Source organism: Xyrauchen texanus, chromosome 1 (genome assembly GCF_025860055.1).
Source record: "Xyrauchen texanus isolate HMW12.3.18 chromosome 1, RBS_HiC_50CHRs, whole genome shotgun sequence".
Classification (NCBI taxonomy): domain Eukaryota; kingdom Metazoa; phylum Chordata; class Actinopteri; order Cypriniformes; family Catostomidae; genus Xyrauchen; species Xyrauchen texanus.
Genome location: NC_068276.1, coordinates 17,513,579 through 17,531,566, shown reverse-complemented (window position 1 = coordinate 17,531,566; position 17,988 = coordinate 17,513,579). Strand labels below are relative to the sequence as shown.

Genomic DNA, 17,988 nt, shown 5'->3' with positions numbered 1-17,988 from the left:
AAAAGGATTGTGGCGCTAAAGTTCTTTTTCGCCACTACACAATTCAAGCTCTGTGTACAATTGGAATTGTTACTTGCCATTGGCTAATGCAATTTATATTTTAGTTACATAATGTGTTAATCCCAAAGTATACAGTACTTCGGTTTTAAAGGTGCACTTGGTAATTTTTTCCCAATTAAAAAAGTTTTACTCCTAAAGAAACAAATTGTAATTTTGAAACACATGTGTAAAATCATGAGCACTCACTTGAGGCAAGGACTCTAGTCATATCAGTAACCTTATGAAAGCTGTTTTATTCTACATGGGGCAGGGGTGTCCTCATGGGGGCTGCCATTTTAGAGTCACATGACCATTTGAATAGGACTCGCTTCATCTCAGTAACCCTCTTGTTATTGGACACTTTCACTCTTGGATTAAATGAATCAAGGCTGATTGTGAATAGTGAATTTCTACAATGGCATCTGTAACTGAAAACTTGATTTTGAATCATGCTGCATCCACACTACTAGGTGTCACTGTAAGTTCAAGATGGCACGAGCAAAAAGTTACTGAGCGCACCTTGAACGTTTACATACAGATGAACGCTCAGCCTTTCAAAGTATACTTAATTTGACTGTGCTCGCATACACAGGCTATTGGCGCATGTGCGCTACAAATTCTATGAGATACTGGACTATTTCTCTTCAGGAATTTAGACCCATAAAAATGTCTTTAAAGTCCTTCAGACTCAAGTTATAAAAATGCAGGGATCTCCTGATCTCCTCACACGCGCTCTCTTGACATGCACATCCATTGTTGTTGTTGCCACCTTCATCTTGCATTGTTTACCAGCAATGACATCTTCCTCTTGTGCTTCTTTGTCACAGTAAAAGCTCAAATGAGAGTATTGCCACCTTTTGGTCCCTTTTACTGCAAATAATTCCTCACGCATTTGCATACTGCACGCCGCAGTTAGAAAAATCGGGCTGCACGTGTTTAGTGCTCAAGCACTCTGTGCAATCTTGAAATTTGCGTCACGTGTCCTGTACACTTAGCGTTCGTGTCTAACCGAAGTATACTTTGGGCTTCAGACTTTGTGCCCATGAATGCAGAATGTAAACATAACAAATTACACATTACATTATCTACTGCATAGATATTTATTTATATTATCAACATGTGTTGAAAACAGCTTCTCTTTCTGATCTCGTGTGAATTATATCCAGAAAATGAGGCGTAGTAAATGAAAACACATTTTAATGTCACATTTGTAGTTCATGTTGTACATGTATTCTGTTCGACAGCGTGCATCTCATATTTAAATGATCCTCTAAACGTCGGCACCAACATAGACTGTGCTCGAATGTTCGCAAACAGCATACCGTTGCTCTTCTGTTTCAACATTCTTTCTATCTTTGAGCGAAGAACAAAGAAGAGCTTCGCTGTGAGTGTATCAGAGCCTGTATTCACACTATTGTTCCAAACCCGTATGACTTTCTTTCTTCAGTGGAACACAAAAGGAGATGTTAGGCAGTATGTTAGTCTCAGTCACCATTCACTTTTCTTTTCATGTAACGAAAGTGACTAAGGATGATATATCTGTCTATAAATAGTCACAAATCCTCAATAAACAGTCACCATTAATGTAATATCATTACTGGGCTCTCACGTTCTGGTTGTGTGGATTTGTCTTCTTCCCTGAAGTTTGACGTCTTTGTGGTACTTTTAAAAACTTGCTTAATTATTCTGTCCCTTCATACTGAACATCCTCTGTTTCAAACACCAGTTGTCACTGTCTCCCCTCAGTCACCTTGCCCAAGGCTGAATGTGTGTGTGCTCTTTTCTCTCATATACACTTTCCCCTCAGAGGGAGCCAATGGGCAAACACTTTGCCTGTCCATCGACCCCCTCAAACGTCTATCTGCACGTCGTCTCTCTCTCTCTCTCTCTCTCTCTCTCTCTCTCTCTCTCTCTCTCTCTCGCCTGGATGCCACATTTTCATTCCGTGCATATTATGGGCTCATATTGCAATATGTTTGATCGTGACTCATTCAAATTAGACATTTTTATATGTCTCCCACCATTTGAAAGGCTCTACATTCGTGTGGCATTTTTAAAACACTGCTTGCAAATGGCTGTGTCCCTTTGTTGTGTTTCATAGCTCTTTGTTAGAATTACTCATGCATTTTAATATTGTTTGCTGTCAGTCATTTGGCTTCAGTTCAAAGGATTCAGTGTGAGTTGTTAATGGAGTTCAAAAGCCTTTCAGTCTGACCTTATGAAAGGTGTGTGTATGTTTGCAGTGCAGATGGATTTTAATATCAGAAAAGGAATTTATCATGGAATTTAACACCTGCATAGCACTTACAGGTTTTTTTTGTTTTTATTTTTTAATCTGATTCATAAAGGAGACAGACAGGAATCTAGTGGCTTAAACATTTGTTAAAGTACACAACGGAGTTCATGTTCTGTCTGTATCTATCCAATATTTAGACTTATATAAATATAGATAGATAGATAGATAGATAGACATATATATATATATATATATATATATATATATATATATATATATATATATATATATATATATATATATATATATCAATTAAATGTGTTTACTTGGCTCTTTCTAGTTGCAAGCACCTTTTATTAATAAGGCTTTGTGTCACATTTCTTGTTTCCATAACAACAGTAGCCACTGGTTATTGTGAACAGTTTGGGTGGTTGAGGGGTCTGCCTGTGAAGTGGGGGAAAGAGGGAGTGATGAAAACAATGAAAGAGAGAGAAGGGGTGCTATGAAGAGAAGTGGAGGGACTGATAATCAGCTTTCACACATTGAGTGCTGGAGGAGTTTCTGATTATGGAGAGCTCTGTTTCTGTGTTATCAATTTAAACTTGGAATACAGTCTCTTTGTGCACATTTTATTAAGGGTGTTTATGTGTGTAATTATTTCGTATATAGGAAATGAGGAGAACAAAAAATAGAAAACAAATTGACATTCTGAAAGCTTCCAACACTGTTTTAATGAGATCATCTAATTATTAAGACATTTACAGCATTTAATAATGTAGTAATATTGTTGTAATTAATCAATATTAGGGATGCAAACCCACGAAAGAAACGATTTTAAGTAGGCATTCCAGATGTATATTTTATTTGTCACACACACACACACACACACACACACACACACACACACACACACACACACACACACACACAGTATATGCTGTATATAAAGAAAGAAAGAAAATGGGGAAAAAATAAGATTCTAAAAGCATTTAATACTGTTGTAATATAGTAGTATTTAACTATACTAACATCAGTAACACAAACTACGGTCATCATACTAAATTTATGTAATTTTACCATATATGTGTGCCACATCTGAGCATTTTAGTAAATCAAGTATTTATGATTGGTGGAGGCTCCTAACCGGATAGTTGCCCCACGTGGAGAGAGTGAAAGACAGAGAGGACAGGCAGTGTGTGTGTGTGTGTGTGTGTGTGTGTAGAGAGAGAGAGAGAGAGAGAGAGAGAGAGAGAGAGAGCGCACGGGGGCAGCGGACATCCCTCCCTCGCGCCTCGACGCCTACTGGCTGATCACCACGCGATAGAGTGCGCGAGGATGAGATGTGGACAGCGCAAGACCGGAGCGACAGTAATAACAGGAAACTCGGTGGCGCTTTCAACGCTGATGCTCCCGGTGACCAGCGGGCCCCAGTCATTCAGCGGACACCTCGGCAAGAAACAAATATTATCGGCCAGGAAACTGAGACGATTTCAAACTGACGAAACTGTAAGTTATTTAGACCTTTTTACTCTTTTTTTCCCCCGTTTGAGTCATCTGCGTATTTGTTCGCCCTTGTCAAATGCGCCTCATCTGTGTATCTATTAGTGAATCTGCGACACGCGCGCAGAGAGTTCACCAATGTCCGCTCGTGCGTTCAGCTGTTCGCATTCAAGCAGGAGCGAAATATACCTTCATAATGCGAACAAAACTTTGATGTGAGACCCCGCGACATTATTCATGGCGACTTGGTTAGTGGGTCAGTAATTAAAAAAAATAATTTATATAATTTATCCGTGAGCACGGTTTACTTCCATCTGTCACTACGTCTTTCCATGGTAGTTAAACGGCTTTATATTCGAGCAGTAATCTGATGACATCTGTGGGATTGGAGCCAATGTGGGAATGGCAAAAGCGTCAGTTTAGGAGAGTAATTTCTATTAATCTGATTTTAGGATAAATGAGTTATATTTTTCTGTCTGTCTATCTATCACACATTTTGTTTAGCATTACAAGGTGAAAAAAATGCAGATTTAGAACTTCGGGACTGTAGTAATCGTATTTAAATATTTACTGTCTCACCATCCATGTTTTTGAGTTTTGCTGAGTATGTGTGTTGGAGAGGGAGAAACAGAGATGGATGAGAGGTATAGAGTCAACAGTCTGAACAAACAGAGGGTACAGCTGTCAGTGGACAGATAACACACGCAGAGAAGAAAAAAGAACTGATGATGATGATGATGATGATGATGATGATAACAAAGAGGGGATTTTTTTTTTTTTTTTTAACTGATCCAAATAACTTACTGTCTACTGTTGTATTCGATATATGTGCATCAAGGCAGTTTGAAAACTGAAATTGTGGTCTTTTTAAAGATCCTGAATCCACATCAGAAAGGAAGACGGGCTATGGATTCCCCTTCGGATCGATTTCATCAACAGCCAGCCCAGATGTGCCCCTTTGAACTGTATCGCAGTCTGCCAGATTCCAACCCCATGAGCCATCGTTTTTCACCTGGCAGCCTGTCCTCCCACCCCCTCTTCTCCCCTCTCATGCACCCCAACAGTGCTTCCCAGGGGTGGGGTAATTTCCGCCAGCGTCAGGGCTTGTTTCCTGGGCTGCTGGTAGATGACGATCTAAGCGAGGAGGATGTGTTTGGGAAGAGGGACTTTGTGGTTGGGGGTACCCCATCATCACAGCACTGTCCTGGAGACAAGGGACAAGATTCTGCACCTGAACTCGGAGACTGGAGCCAGGATTTTGCAAGAGTAAAGAGACTGAGAATGGACTCAGCAGATAGGAGTGAAGAAGAGATGGGTGAGGAAGGCAAGAGTGGGAGGAAGGATAGAGCCTCAGGTAGAATGGAGGCGAGGAAAGGAGTGGAACATAGAAAAGGGAGAGAAGGCAGGAAGCGACAGCGGCAAGAACTGAAGCTTCAGCTTGAGGAGACCAGAGGGAAACTTCTAGAGCTTCAACGCAAGGTATGGAGAGTATATGGAGGGGAGATCGATGACAAGAAAGGACGAGAGGAAGAACAAGTGAATGAAGCAATAAATCTCGATGAGGTGGCAGAGATGTTTTCCGACGGGGATGATCCTCTCATCAGTGGTGGATTTTCTCCCCCACGAAGTTCGTCTAAGAAAAACAATGAAAGCAATCAGAATAGGAATGCAGGAATATTCCCGGAGACATCCATGGACCTGGACCTGGAGTTAAATGGTGACCAGGTGTGGCTGGGTTGCAGTCTGATCAGGGGTGAGTGGGAAAGCATAGAAGGAGGGCAGAAGTTTGCTCAAGCTCTGAAGCAGGAGCTGGCAACTGTTGTGACTCAAGTGATTGACAGGGTTGTTCGGCTCTATGCTGAAACTGACCCCTCCATGGTCACATCTACCACTTTGGCCCAAGGATCCAGTATGGCACTGGATCACAACTCGAGCAGGAGGCAGAGACCTGACATAGTTGCTCATGTGGTAGAGCAGGTGGAGGCTTTACCACTCGTCACTAAGAGTCCTCAAGAAAAGAGGACCCCTATTGCTCAGAGTGGGCACAAGGACCTCCTCATCGCTCAAGCCAATCCCAGCCTCGCTCCTTTACCCCAGCCCCCTCTCCCTGCACTTTTACCCCAAAGGAGCAAAGACCACTTCCTGCCATCCTATCCCCCAGATAACCCTATGCACTTGCCCCTTCTCCACTACACCATGCAGAATCTCTTTGCCCGCTCCCTCTCTAGTTTGCCTCTTCATAAGGACTGCCTGTCCGAACCTTTCATGGAGTTCCGTTCACACAACTCTGCATTCCCACACCTCCCTCTACTAGGCCAGTTAGACCCCTCTCAGTCAGATAGAGCGAGAGAAGGAGGAATGAGGGGAGGGGGAGCAGGATTGGTGGATGGAGGAGATGCAGCACTATATCTTGCCGCTGGGTCAATATCCTTTAAAAAAATATGTGAATTATGTAAATATGTAAGAAAATGTAACTCCTAATGGACAGGTGAGGCTAAATGCTTCATCCAACACTGTGTCATGTACGAGATGGTGAAATCGTAAAATATCAAACTACTTTCCTAGTACGAAATTTACAACTTATAGACCAAACAATCAAACACACAAATTGACGCAATACAGGCATCAAATCTGAACTAGCCTCTCATCCAACACTTCATTTTAAGAAAGGAAATGTCTACAACCTATAATACGCTTCCCTCGTCTAATTTTAAACCTCATTGTTTTCTTTTCATTTTGTTGTGGTAAACAAAAAGTAATTTTTCAAAATCATGTTTAGGTTGGGGAAAGGAGTTAAAGGAATATTCAGGGTTCAATACAAGCTAAGCTCAATCGACAGCATTTGTGGTATACTGTTGATTACCACAAGAAAAATGATTTCATCTCTACTTTTCTTTAAAAAAGCAGAAATCGAGGTTACAATGAGGCAATTACAATAGAAGTGAAAGGGGCCCATTTTTGTAGGGTTTAAAGGCAGAAATGTGAAGTTTATAATGTTAATAAAAGCAGTTACAATAATTCTGCTGTTGTGTATTAAATTACTTATAAAGTTGTTTAAATCATCATTTTAGGGTTTACATCGTTACGTCGTCATGGCAACAAAGTTGTAACATTGAATATAATTTTACACAGAAAAGGTTAGGAAGCTATTTTATAGACACTAAAATCATGTTAACACATTATTTACATCTTGTGACTATACTTCTGAAACAGTGGATATTCAAACGTTATGGATTGGCCTCATTCACTTTCAGGTACATGCTGAAATAAATGTTTGTGGTAGTCAATATTATGCCACAAATGCTGTCGAATTTGGGTTAGGGAGTCAACTTTGGAAAATATTTTAATTGTTAGTTGGTTTGTTTCTTATTCTCAATTGTAGTAAAAGTAATAGGTTCTTGTACAAGCCAACTAGTTAGACTTTTAACAGTTTTGCCAACTTGTACTATTATTAAGACTTGTCATGAGACCTGGGTTGGCTTTAACTAGACACATGTGTCCTATTTCTCTACACTGTGTGTGTGTGTGTGTGTGTGTGTGTGTGTGTGTGTGTGTGTGTGTGTGTGTGTGTGTTTGGTATCTAAGCACAAGTTCCTTAACCATCTACTCTCAGGAAGGTCTTTCTCCATCCCACCTGAAGAAAGCCAAACTCTTGTTCTTTTACGCACGCTATCCCAGCTCCAGCACACTCAAGACATACTTTCCAGATGTCAAGGTGATGTCTCATCATCGCATCGACTCACGATTTATCTTACAACTTCCCTGAACAAAATAGTATTTCATGTGTGGGCATCACTTGCACAGATTATGTAGGCTAATGATTTATTGAATTAATTTACACTGACCTAAATACAGCAGTGTGGCATGGTTCTAATCATTGCATTGGTAATGGATGAATGCTGAATAAAGATGTATCTAGTTTTATGCAATTCAATTCAGAAAGTCTCCAAAACATTTTACCAAAAGGTGTCATGCCTACATTTATCTTTTGAAATGATGCTAAAATTAATTTGGTTGTTGTTTTCCTTCTACACAGTTCAACCGTTGTGTCACTTCACAGCTCATTAAGTGGTTCAGTAACTTCCGGGAGTTCTTCTATATCCAGATGGAACGCTTTGCCCGCCAGGCAGCCAGAGAGGGGCTTGCATCTGCCAGAGAAAGGTCACTGCGCCTGGGCAGGGACTCTGAGCTTTATCGCATTCTTAACATGCACTACAATAAGAGCAATGATTACCAGGTCAGTGTGTATGAGTACATGTGATTGAAGGGATGGGTGCTGCATGCAACCATGTGTCTTTGTGTGTAAACTTCATGTCTTCTCTCTAGGTTCCAGAGAGGTTTGTGGAGGTATCTGAGGTAGCCCTGAGGGAGTTTTTCACCGCCATACAGAGCGGTCGAGATACTGATCCCTGCTGGAAGAAGGCCATCTATAAGATCATCTGTAAATTAGACAGCCCAGTGCCTGACAGCTTCCGCCTGCCCGGCTGTCCCACAGACACTTACCGGATGGGCTGAACAGAGTTCACATGCACATACAGCCTCATAAAAATGAAACAAATATGTGCATGGATGGATATCACAAGCATGCACAGTTCAATATGAACAGTGAACAATTTGAATGGGCAAGAAAGAAGATCCAAGAAAAAAAGTGTGCAATTGCACTGTAAAGAATGAGGACACTGAATGTGTAGTTTATTATTATAATGATGCTTGAAAGTATTACTTGTTTAAACAATCTAATTGATAACCTACATTCTACTTAAGTGCAGCATTATTCCAGTTAGCAGCACTGAGGAATGCTCTGATTATGTGAAAAAAAAAAAAAGAAAATCCCATTTTACTTGATGTTACATTATTGATCATTAATTTATCTTAAACGCAAACCTGTCTGGCTTTTGTTGTCCTTTTTATATTACTTGTTACTTGTTATATAACATTGCTAAGTTTCTGTTGACCTGTGATGTTGAAACGTGTATTAAAATTAGTGAAACATTTATTGTCGAATGCAAGACTGAAATTATTTATAAAAGTACATATGACATATTATTTACCTGAGTACACCAAGAGACAAATGTCGCACACATAAGATATTTTATATGATTGAAAACATCTCTTTGTTCTCAAACTCCGTGAGGGTCGTTTACCCTGAAAGTAAGTCGAAGCACCTGATAGCACGTGCCTACACACAAGTGTATTGAACGTCTATGTGGTAGCCAGTCCTAATGATCCTAAACTTGCTTAGAAACATATCTGTCTCCTCATGAGTTTGTGCGATCACATGATTGTGCTTAACTCATGAGTGTCAATGCGCGCCCCCGTGGCTGCTGGTTAAATACTAGAGTTTAAGTGCGCGCGTGCGCACACACGCCATGGCGCTGCCGCGGCATCTGCTGCTGGAGTTGCTGCTGTACGGCATCTGTTTTATATGTGGGATCGTTACAGCGGCCTCCGTTACTATCTCACAGGTATCTCCTCTTTATTATTGATTGCATAAGATATATAACATACTTTTCCCGCTTAAGTGTTTCACATTGATCTGCAGTGGGATAAATACAAAAAATATTTGGTGTTAAAGTCGATGTGAAACAGCTTGAAGTTTGGTCCAGTGCAATTATGTAGGCACTTCTTTTTCTCCAAACATCGTCATAGTCATATGACCGAAAAAATAAGTTACATTTAAGTATCAAGAACATGTCACTGTATTGAACATTGCAGTGAGCCATGTCGTACCAGAAATAATGAATGATAAAGATAAAACCAGGAAGTTAAGAGAAATTGAAAGTGTAACAAAATTAGGACCTGTCATGTGACCAGCAGAGAATTTGTTTCCAAGAGTGCTTGGATTATTGAAGTCAGATGAGTAAAATAAATGTGTGTTTGTGAAGGAGCATCAGTCAGTTCACATTAATAATGCAGATAAAGGGATAGTTCACCCCAAAATGAAAATTCTCTCATCATTTTCCCACACTCCCAAATATGTCTGTCTTCTGCTGCACAAGATTTTTAGAAGAATATCTCAGCTCTGTAGGTCCATACAATGCAAGTGAATGTTGACCAGAACTTTGAAAAAGCACATAAAGGCAGCATAAAAGTAATCTATAAGACTCTGGTGGTTTAATCCATGTCTTTAGAAGTGATCTGATAGGTGTGGGTGAGAAATGGATCAATATTTAAGTCTTTTTAATTATAAATCTCAACCTTTGACCAGCCTCGACTAATAATTGATGATATGCATGAAGTACAAATATTTATAGTAAAATAGGAGGTCTGTTTCTCACCCACACTTATCATATCACTTCTGAAGACATGGATTCAACCACTGGAGTCGTATGGATTACTTTTATGCCTTAATGTGATTTTGGAGCATCTAAGTTCTGGTCACCATTCACTTGCATTGTATGGACCAACAGAGCTGAGATATTCTTCTAAAAATCTTCATTTGTGTTCAGCAGAAGAAAGAAATCATACACATGTGGTATGGCATGCGGGTGAGTAAAAGAATAGAGAATTCTCATTTTGAGTGAACTATTCCACTGTTCACCAGGGGTAATTTAATATTGCTTATTATGGTAAAAACAAAATCCGGGTCAGTCCTGTAACCCGGAAATATCATTCTCTCTGTCTTTCCATTCTCACAGGGTAGCTTTGCTGGGAAGTGTATGCTATATGGTTCAGTACGTGTGAACTCCTCCATCAGTGTGCTCTCATCCACTTCTCCCTCACTGTGCTACTTTGTGTCAGCCATATCAGTGTGTGTGGCTGTTTTCTGCTTCTCCCTCACCCTATACTGGATCTACACCAGCCGTGTTGATGGAGAGGTGAAAAGGTGTGTCCAGGAATTCATGAAATCATGTGCTGCTCATGTGTTTGTTAAAACAGAGGTTATCTAGAGGTACCTCTTTTTCCGTTTCCTGTTATTCTGTGGTCCAGAATGCGTAGATTGTATAAAACGGCATCTATAAGAAGCCCTTTGATCTGATACATTGTGGCCATTTTTTTATGCGAAGAATATGTACATAAATTGACATTGCCTCTTGCTTAGGTTTTTAATGCCCTTTTTTGTGCAATGACTGTTGTCTCTGTCTGGTATCAGAGAGAAATTATGCATGAACATTACCCTCGGCATGTGTGGAGTTTTCCTTTTCTTTCTCTTGGTTACGGGATGCATCCTGAAAATTGGCAGAGATCGACTGTGTGACTCAGTGCTCATTCAAATCACAAATATAACTAGGTGAGAGAGAGAGATCTCAACAATTCCATCTGATTTGTGAGGATTTTGTTCATGAAAACAACAGCAATTGACATATAGGACTAATTATTAACTATATTTAACACTGACTATGAGGGCTTAAACCTTTTGGCAATTGCAGGTGTGAAGAAGCACAAAATAACTTTTGGATGAGCCCTATTAATGGAAACCAGTTCTACTCAAACCTACACAATGCAGAGGTAGAAAAAACACCCCTGATGACACACACACACACACACACACACACTTAGAAATACAGAGTGCAAGAACACCCAGCATATTGTTTGATTTACCTCTTTGCTTTATCTAATTTAGACTTATTAAACACTTTTGAGATTAATTCTATGTATATTTAATGTGGTTACATTTCTTAATTTGAGTTTATGAAACAGTTTTTTTTTTTTTTTTTTAACTTTCACCTGTATGTTGCTCAAGCACCAGCACAGGTGTCTATGTAAAATACCTAACACATCAATCACTTATTATAACCCCAATTTAGAAAAAAGTTGGGACAGTATGGAAAATGCTAATAAAAAAGAAAAAAATGGTTTGTAAATTCTATTCACCCTATTCTACACATTATTTGGTGTTTCACCTTGTGAATTTAATTATTATTATTATTTAAATGCACACTCATTTCAAATTAAATGATTGCAACACTCCAAAAAAAGTTCTCAATATGTAACATCATAATGTTATCTAATAACATTTATTAAGCGTTTGAGCACTGAAGACACAAGTTTAGGTTTAGCAAGTGGAATTTTCCCCCTTTCATCCATTATACAGGTCTTCAGCTGTGCAATTGCCACATTAGTCTGCCACATGTTCTCAGTTGGAGACACGTCAGGACTGCAGACGCACTTATACAGCCATACAGTTGTAATCCGGGCAATAATGCTTCTTTTTGTTTTTATTAATATTTTCCATACTGTCCCAAATTTGTGGAAACTTCCAAGGAAGAATTGCCTTTTTAAAGAAATGTTCCAGGTTCAATACAAGTTAAAGAGATCGTTCACCCAAAAATGTAATGCTCTCATCATTTACTCACCCTCATGCCATCCCAGATGTGTGACTTTCTTTCATCTGCTGAATGCAAACAAAGATTTTTAGAAAATGTATCAGCTCTTTTGTTCCATACAATGCGAGTGAATAGGTGCTAAAATGTTTAAGCACCAAAAATCACATAAGTAGACAAAAGTAATCCATATTACTTCAGTGTTTTAATCGATATTTTCAGAAGTGATATGAAAGGGGTGGGTGAGAAACCGCTAAATATTTAAGTCCTTTTTTGCTAGAAATTCTCCTCCCTGCCCAGTAGGGGGTGGTATGCATGAAGAATGTGAATCACCAAAAACACAAGAAGAATTTGAAAATATATAAAGTGGAGATTGACTAAGTAGGGAGGAGAATTTATAGTAAAAAAGGACTTAAATGTTCTTAAATCTAAAGAACTTCTGTTTCTCAAAAATAAAGAAATCTGTTTCTCACCCAACCTATCATATGACTTCTGAAGACATGGATTAAACCACTGGAGTCTTATGGAATACTTTTATGCAAACTTGTGTGATTTCTTGTGCTTCAAAATTTTAGCACCCATTCACTTGCATTGTATGGACCAACAGAGCTGATAAATATGTCTAAATATCTTTGTTTGCATTCAGCAGATGAAAGAAAGACATAAACATCTGGGATGGTATGAGGGTGAGAAAATTATGATAATTTAAACTTTTTGGTGAACTATTCCTTTAAGCTTAATTGACATCATTTGTGGCATTATTTAAAATTATTTAGACTTGTCCCTCATTTTAAAAAATAAAAATAAATCATTGTTACAGTGAGACACTTACAATGGAAGTGAATGGGGCTTTAAATGTTAAAATACACACTTTTTCAAAAGTATAGCTACAAGATGAACATTATACATGTAAAAAATTATCTCGGTGTAATAAAATCAGGATTTACCAGTGCAGGGTTTAAATCATCATGACAACAAAGTTGTAATTTTGGACATACCTTTTCACAGATAAGGTTAGTAAGTGAATTTATCACACTAAAATCACTTTAACACCCATATACTTTTAAAACCATGTATATTTAATGTCATGGACCCATTAACTTTCATCTCTTTGTGATTATCAACATTGCTGTCGAATGAGCTGAACTTGTAATGAACTTGGACACATTACTTAAATAGCACATTTAAATGAAATCCTTATGTTGGCAGCTGACAGGAGGGTTGCCTTTATTGGGAAAGGATAGTGTGAAAGATAGGACAGGAAACAATGAGAGGGGAGGGGGGATGGGATCAGGAAATGACTCGAGCTGTGCACAACCTGTCAGACCACAACCTGCCCTCCAAATTTCAGTTTTGTTTTTCATATTACAATGAGCATTTGCATGCTAGGTGTTTAACGTCATGGTTGACAAAATTGTTTGTTTCTGTTTGCTTTTCTTAGACGGCAGTATGGGTGAACCTGTTCTTATGGATGATCATAGCTGTTCTGGTTCTGGTCCAGCGTAAACTAGGGTCAGAAAACAGGACAGGAGGAGAGGACCCGTCAGCCGCCCCCTCTGAAACGGAACCCTTCTTCAACCCGGGACATCCTTAGTGAAATATATGTCTCTAAAACGGTCTACATTCCACATGAACACACACATACTAGCACATACGTAACACTTGCTCTCACTTTCACACTGCTGGCTAGCATTCGGCTAGCCGAGGAGAGAGGATTTTGGCAGCATCAGTATACAGCCTTGATTTTTTTTTTTTTTCTAGCATTGCCAGGGGTTAGTTGCCATGGTTACTGATCTGTGGCTGGCAGCACAGACCTGGCAGGTGAGAGTGTGCGGTTGCCAGATTGGTAGTGTGACCTGAACTGATCGAGACATCGCGTTCCATAAAAACATCAAATTTGACAATGTTTTCGCATTTTTTAAGAGCAGCAAAACAATATAAAAAATAAAAGCGAAAAGACATCTCTATATTTCTAAGAATATTGTTTGTGCCCTTTGCATTATTCTGGTGTTTTATTCCATGGCTAAAAATGCCACGAGTGGAAATGTCAGTTTAAAGGTATGCCTGAAATAACTGCCATTCAATTTAACCTGGTTGAGTTGGTGTTAACCCAAGCCAACCCACTGTACTGTCATTTTTGAATGGTCTAACACAAGTAAAGTCACTGTACATTTTTGCCCTCTGCTGTCTGCTTACATGTATTACTTTATAAATCCCATCAGATGGTGCTTGTGTCCCTGTTTTGTGGGTTAGGAATCTCCCATAATTGCCATTTTCCCTAATTTCACATTTCTCCTATTTGTAGTCCTTGGCGAGTTGACGTCCTTAACATGAGCAAAACTGCTTGAGAGTGTCTTTCTGAGAGAGTTTAGATATTCTTATATCTTGTGCCCAGCAGAGATATTTTTAATGGGGTTTTTCTGTACACAGTCACGGGAGATTGGTGTGTGTGTTTGGGATGACAGGGAAATAAATCCATAATTTGGCCAGTGATGGTATCTGCTTTCTGCAGGCCAAGTGCCATATCTGAGCACTAAAGTCCTCAAAAACACAGCGTCCTTCTGCCCTTCTCTGCAGCACATAGTGCCCATGTTTATGTCAGTCATTACATGGTTTATACGGCTTACCTAATAATTACTCTCTGTGCAGTTTTTATACATTCTCTTTTAACTTCCCATATTTGTTTTGTGAAAAACTACTGTTCATACATATGCACAGTTTTTTTTTATGGATACAAAATCTGTTGTATACCCAGTATGCCGGAGTCTAAGTTTATGCGAACCTTTCAAAGTACATGCAAATAAATTGGTCAACCCAGTATTTTTAAAAGTGCTTACTGCGTCACTCTGTGTCTGTATGTTCTATAGGTGCCTGATGACCACTCACTATGATGCTATGATAATGCAGAATGCTAATAGTGCAAGTATGGCTGAATTGCAACAGCATTTGCAGAATGTTACCTTTAAAGAACTTCAGATTAAACTTTATTTGTTCAGTTTGACCGAGGAGCATTAGACAAGTCCAAAAATCACTTCAGAAGGCAGTTTATCACTAGACAACTGTTCTGACTGTTCCAGATAAGAGAAACTATTTGCTATGAAAGTTTGCAGAATGCTGAACTATTATGTTCCCAGAAAAGGGCAAGGCAATATAGTGCAACAGTGCCCGCCCACTTTTTCCAGCCATCTATGTTCCGGAAGTGTTTTTCCCATTCCTTTTTTCCCATAAGGATTTGGTCTTCATAAAAGAGTTCTCAGTCGTTAACCAACCAGACCAGCTTCCAAGGTGAAACACAACATTACAAACTTAAATGTAAAGCAACATAAAAAAAAAAAAAACGGACAAAAAGACAAAAGCACGAGACCTTTTTGTGACCGTATACCGTCTTTCGTGAGGGAATGATCTAGGAAAGGGATATTAAGAAGCATGGCAAATGACATGTCAAAAACTATAGAACAATATTGATTTAAAGTTGTTGATAATAAGTATAGAAACAATGTATTTTAAAATATGCAGATACTAAGCAAATATTTAAGTAATTTGAGAGGAGACCGCCTCAAGAGCTTGTTTGGCAATCTGGGTTTGCCGCGAGTCTCTACATGGGAAGTGTAGTTCTTCAGCACAAATTCTGCTATTAAACGTGATTTAATTGTTTTATTTTATTACATTGAAATAATGCGGGCTGATTGCTTCAACAGAAACATATACCATCGATTAACAACATCTGAGCTCATGGGGTTGTCTTTAAATTATTACGTTTTTGTTAAATCCATTTGCCTCTGGAGAAAAAAAATACCTTTTTACTTTGGGAACCAGACTGTTGTGCTCTATTTCATTGTTACATCATAAAATGTGTGGAGGATCCAAACTCAACAAAGACAAACCAGAGAGTAAACCAAATTTCATACAAAGCAAGTAAGTTAGACATTTTTATAAATAATACTGAACAATTGTGTTCTGGTACAATTAACAGAGGACTGCATGTTTGAGTAACTTTTATTTAAGTATTGGAAATTATATAAATCTTTTGTTATTAATGACAAATATATTTTTTACCCTCTGTATTAATGTCTTACGGTCCTCTCTTTTTTTCTTATCTCTTATTTGCTCCTTTGTCTCCTCCTGCCTTCTAAAGCTGCTTGCTGAGTTTACGGACCTGTCTCTCACGGGCCTCGTAAGCGTGTTTTGTATCCAGCAGATCATCCAGCGTCCTTCGGAGGTGGGCCATGTCCAGCTGTGTAGCCTGACACTGCTCACGCAGTTTCTGGGTCTCCTCATGCAGCTCTGTAGCAGCCGCAGCCAGCTCTGCACTGCGCTCCTTGCACTGCGCCTGTATGTGGGCAGCATCCACCAGCATGGCCTCCATACTGGACACCACCGAATCGGTCTGAGCCTCAGCCATCTCAGTCATCACCTGGGAGAAAGAGAATGGAGAGTGGTCATGGGTAGGAAGGTTTTCCACACATCTCAGAAAAGGCTTCTTCTGACAAGAGCAAAAGTAAGGGGGATGTTTGGTGTAAAATGAGGTGTAAAAAAAGATTGAGTGTGTCCTCATCATGTCCCAATAACCATACAAATGTCCCAAAAAAGAAAAGAAAAGGTGTAACCTTATACGTTTTTAAAAATATAACTGGGTACGTAAATATAGTTCCACTGTGTAAAGGTGAGTAATGTTGTGTCCCACATTTAAATACATTTAATTTACATAAATATTCGATTTTTCTGTTCCTGAAAGAGATGCCATTACTTGCAAGGCAGCAAATGAAGTGATAAAAGTTTTAGGTAAGATGGGGTAGTTGTCACAAGGGCTTTATCTCAGCAATTCCAGTTGCATTTTGCTTGTTTCTCTAGCTGTGGTTTTGTGTGTTTGTTTCAAACAGCTAATTCAAAACTAATTCATAGTCATGTATTACGATAAGTTTTGACGACACTATTCGAGAGCAATGCAAAAATATGTAGATAAACACGTGAAATCAATAAAATCAAAATAGAATACATAAAGGCAAAAGTCAACTAATGAGGGCAGATTTTAACCGAAAGTTTGAACACTGTTCTTAGGAAAAGGGGTTCTTCATAAATGTCAGGTTGGGGCAGGTTATCACATGTTTTACACATGCATTTTTATACAGTTGATTAATAACAGTTTCTGTTGGCCAAAAAAATTCAAACTCGTATCATTAATTATTTTTGTGTCATAATTGTTTGTGAGTAATGCGCAAATAAGATGGCCAATGAGTAAGAGATGAAAGACAGAAAAGACCAATCACAATTCAGAATGGAAAGCAGGAAAAAGAAAAGACCAATCATTATAATCATAAAAAATGTGTTCCATTTTACCAACTGGAATTTTCGGTGCCTGTGGTGGACAAACATGTTAATAACACAGGATATTGGTTTGAATATTGCATATTTATGTTGTGAAGATTACAAAGTTGATCAAAACTAAAAATACACACCTAAGCCTAAAAATACCAACTCGTAAAATTTGAACTGAGTTTGTGCGTTAAGCAGGTAACAGCTGAATTAACTGGAGAAAGTTGTGATGAATAAAAATGGAGGGTTTCAGTAGTGTTCACCATACAAAGACTGTAAAATGCTTTTTGTCTTTTTCATTTACACCCCAGTCAAAGAGTAAATGTGTCTATCAATCGTGACACCCGCTGAGCTTGAAACGGTATAAAGCAGCTTACAGAGGCTTACCGCGTCTCTCTCACATCGAGCTCATCTTCCTGATTGCCAACATTAGCTCCTGTTAAAATGCACAACGCTATAAAAATAACAGCAGATAAAGTGATAACAAATAGAGAGGCAGCCATATAGAAGGCTTTTGTGTGTGTTTGTGTTTGGTTTCTCAGTATCTCAAAGTTACAGTTATATGCAAATAGGTTAAAGCAGCAATTTACATGCCAGACTCACCAGATAAATCTTTTGACACTGTCCTGGTCAAAC

General features: G+C 38.9%; 2 protein-coding genes across 2 annotated transcripts; both read left to right on the top strand.

Moving 5' to 3' along the window:
• The first annotated feature begins 3,506 nt into the window (after window positions 1-3,506).
• Window positions 3,507-8,759, top strand: LOC127648945 (prospero homeobox protein 1-like). The gene is made up of 5 exons (XM_052133794.1): window positions 3,507-3,781; window positions 4,649-6,199; window positions 7,383-7,490; window positions 7,812-8,012; window positions 8,102-8,759. Exons 1-5 carry the CDS (start codon window positions 3,611-3,613, stop codon window positions 8,288-8,290), a joined length of 2,220 nt encoding a protein of 739 aa, XP_051989754.1. The 5' UTR covers window positions 3,507-3,610; the 3' UTR covers window positions 8,291-8,759.
• A 367-nt stretch (window positions 8,760-9,126) lies between these two features.
• tmem179ba (transmembrane protein 179Ba) lies at window positions 9,127-14,865 on the top strand. Its single transcript, XM_052134445.1, has 5 exons — window positions 9,127-9,240; window positions 10,414-10,601; window positions 10,869-11,006; window positions 11,146-11,224; window positions 13,481-14,865. Exons 1-5 carry the CDS (start codon window positions 9,145-9,147, stop codon window positions 13,631-13,633), a joined length of 654 nt encoding a protein of 217 aa, XP_051990405.1. The 5' UTR covers window positions 9,127-9,144; the 3' UTR covers window positions 13,634-14,865.
• Window positions 14,866-17,988: the final 3,123 nt, after the last annotated feature.

Bases quoted from the DNA above. Each gene is read 5' to 3' on its own strand.
- LOC127648945 (XM_052133794.1), top strand. From the start codon at position 3,611: ATGAGATGTGGACAGCGCAAGACCGGAGCGACAGTAATAACAGGAAAC. The intron at 3,782-4,648 runs GTAAGTTATTTA...GTCTTTTTAAAG, and splicing joins GATTTCAAACTGACGAAACT to ATCCTGAATCCACATCAGAA. The intron at 8,013-8,101 runs GTCAGTGTGTAT...TCTTCTCTCTAG, and splicing joins ATAAGAGCAATGATTACCAG to GTTCCAGAGAGGTTTGTGGA.
- tmem179ba (XM_052134445.1), top strand. From the start codon at position 9,145: ATGGCGCTGCCGCGGCATCTGCTGCTGGAGTTGCTGCTGTACGGCATC. The intron at 10,602-10,868 runs GTGTGTCCAGGA...GTCTGGTATCAG, and splicing joins GTTGATGGAGAGGTGAAAAG to AGAGAAATTATGCATGAACA. The intron at 11,007-11,145 runs GTGAGAGAGAGA...TGGCAATTGCAG, and splicing joins CAAATCACAAATATAACTAG to GTGTGAAGAAGCACAAAATA.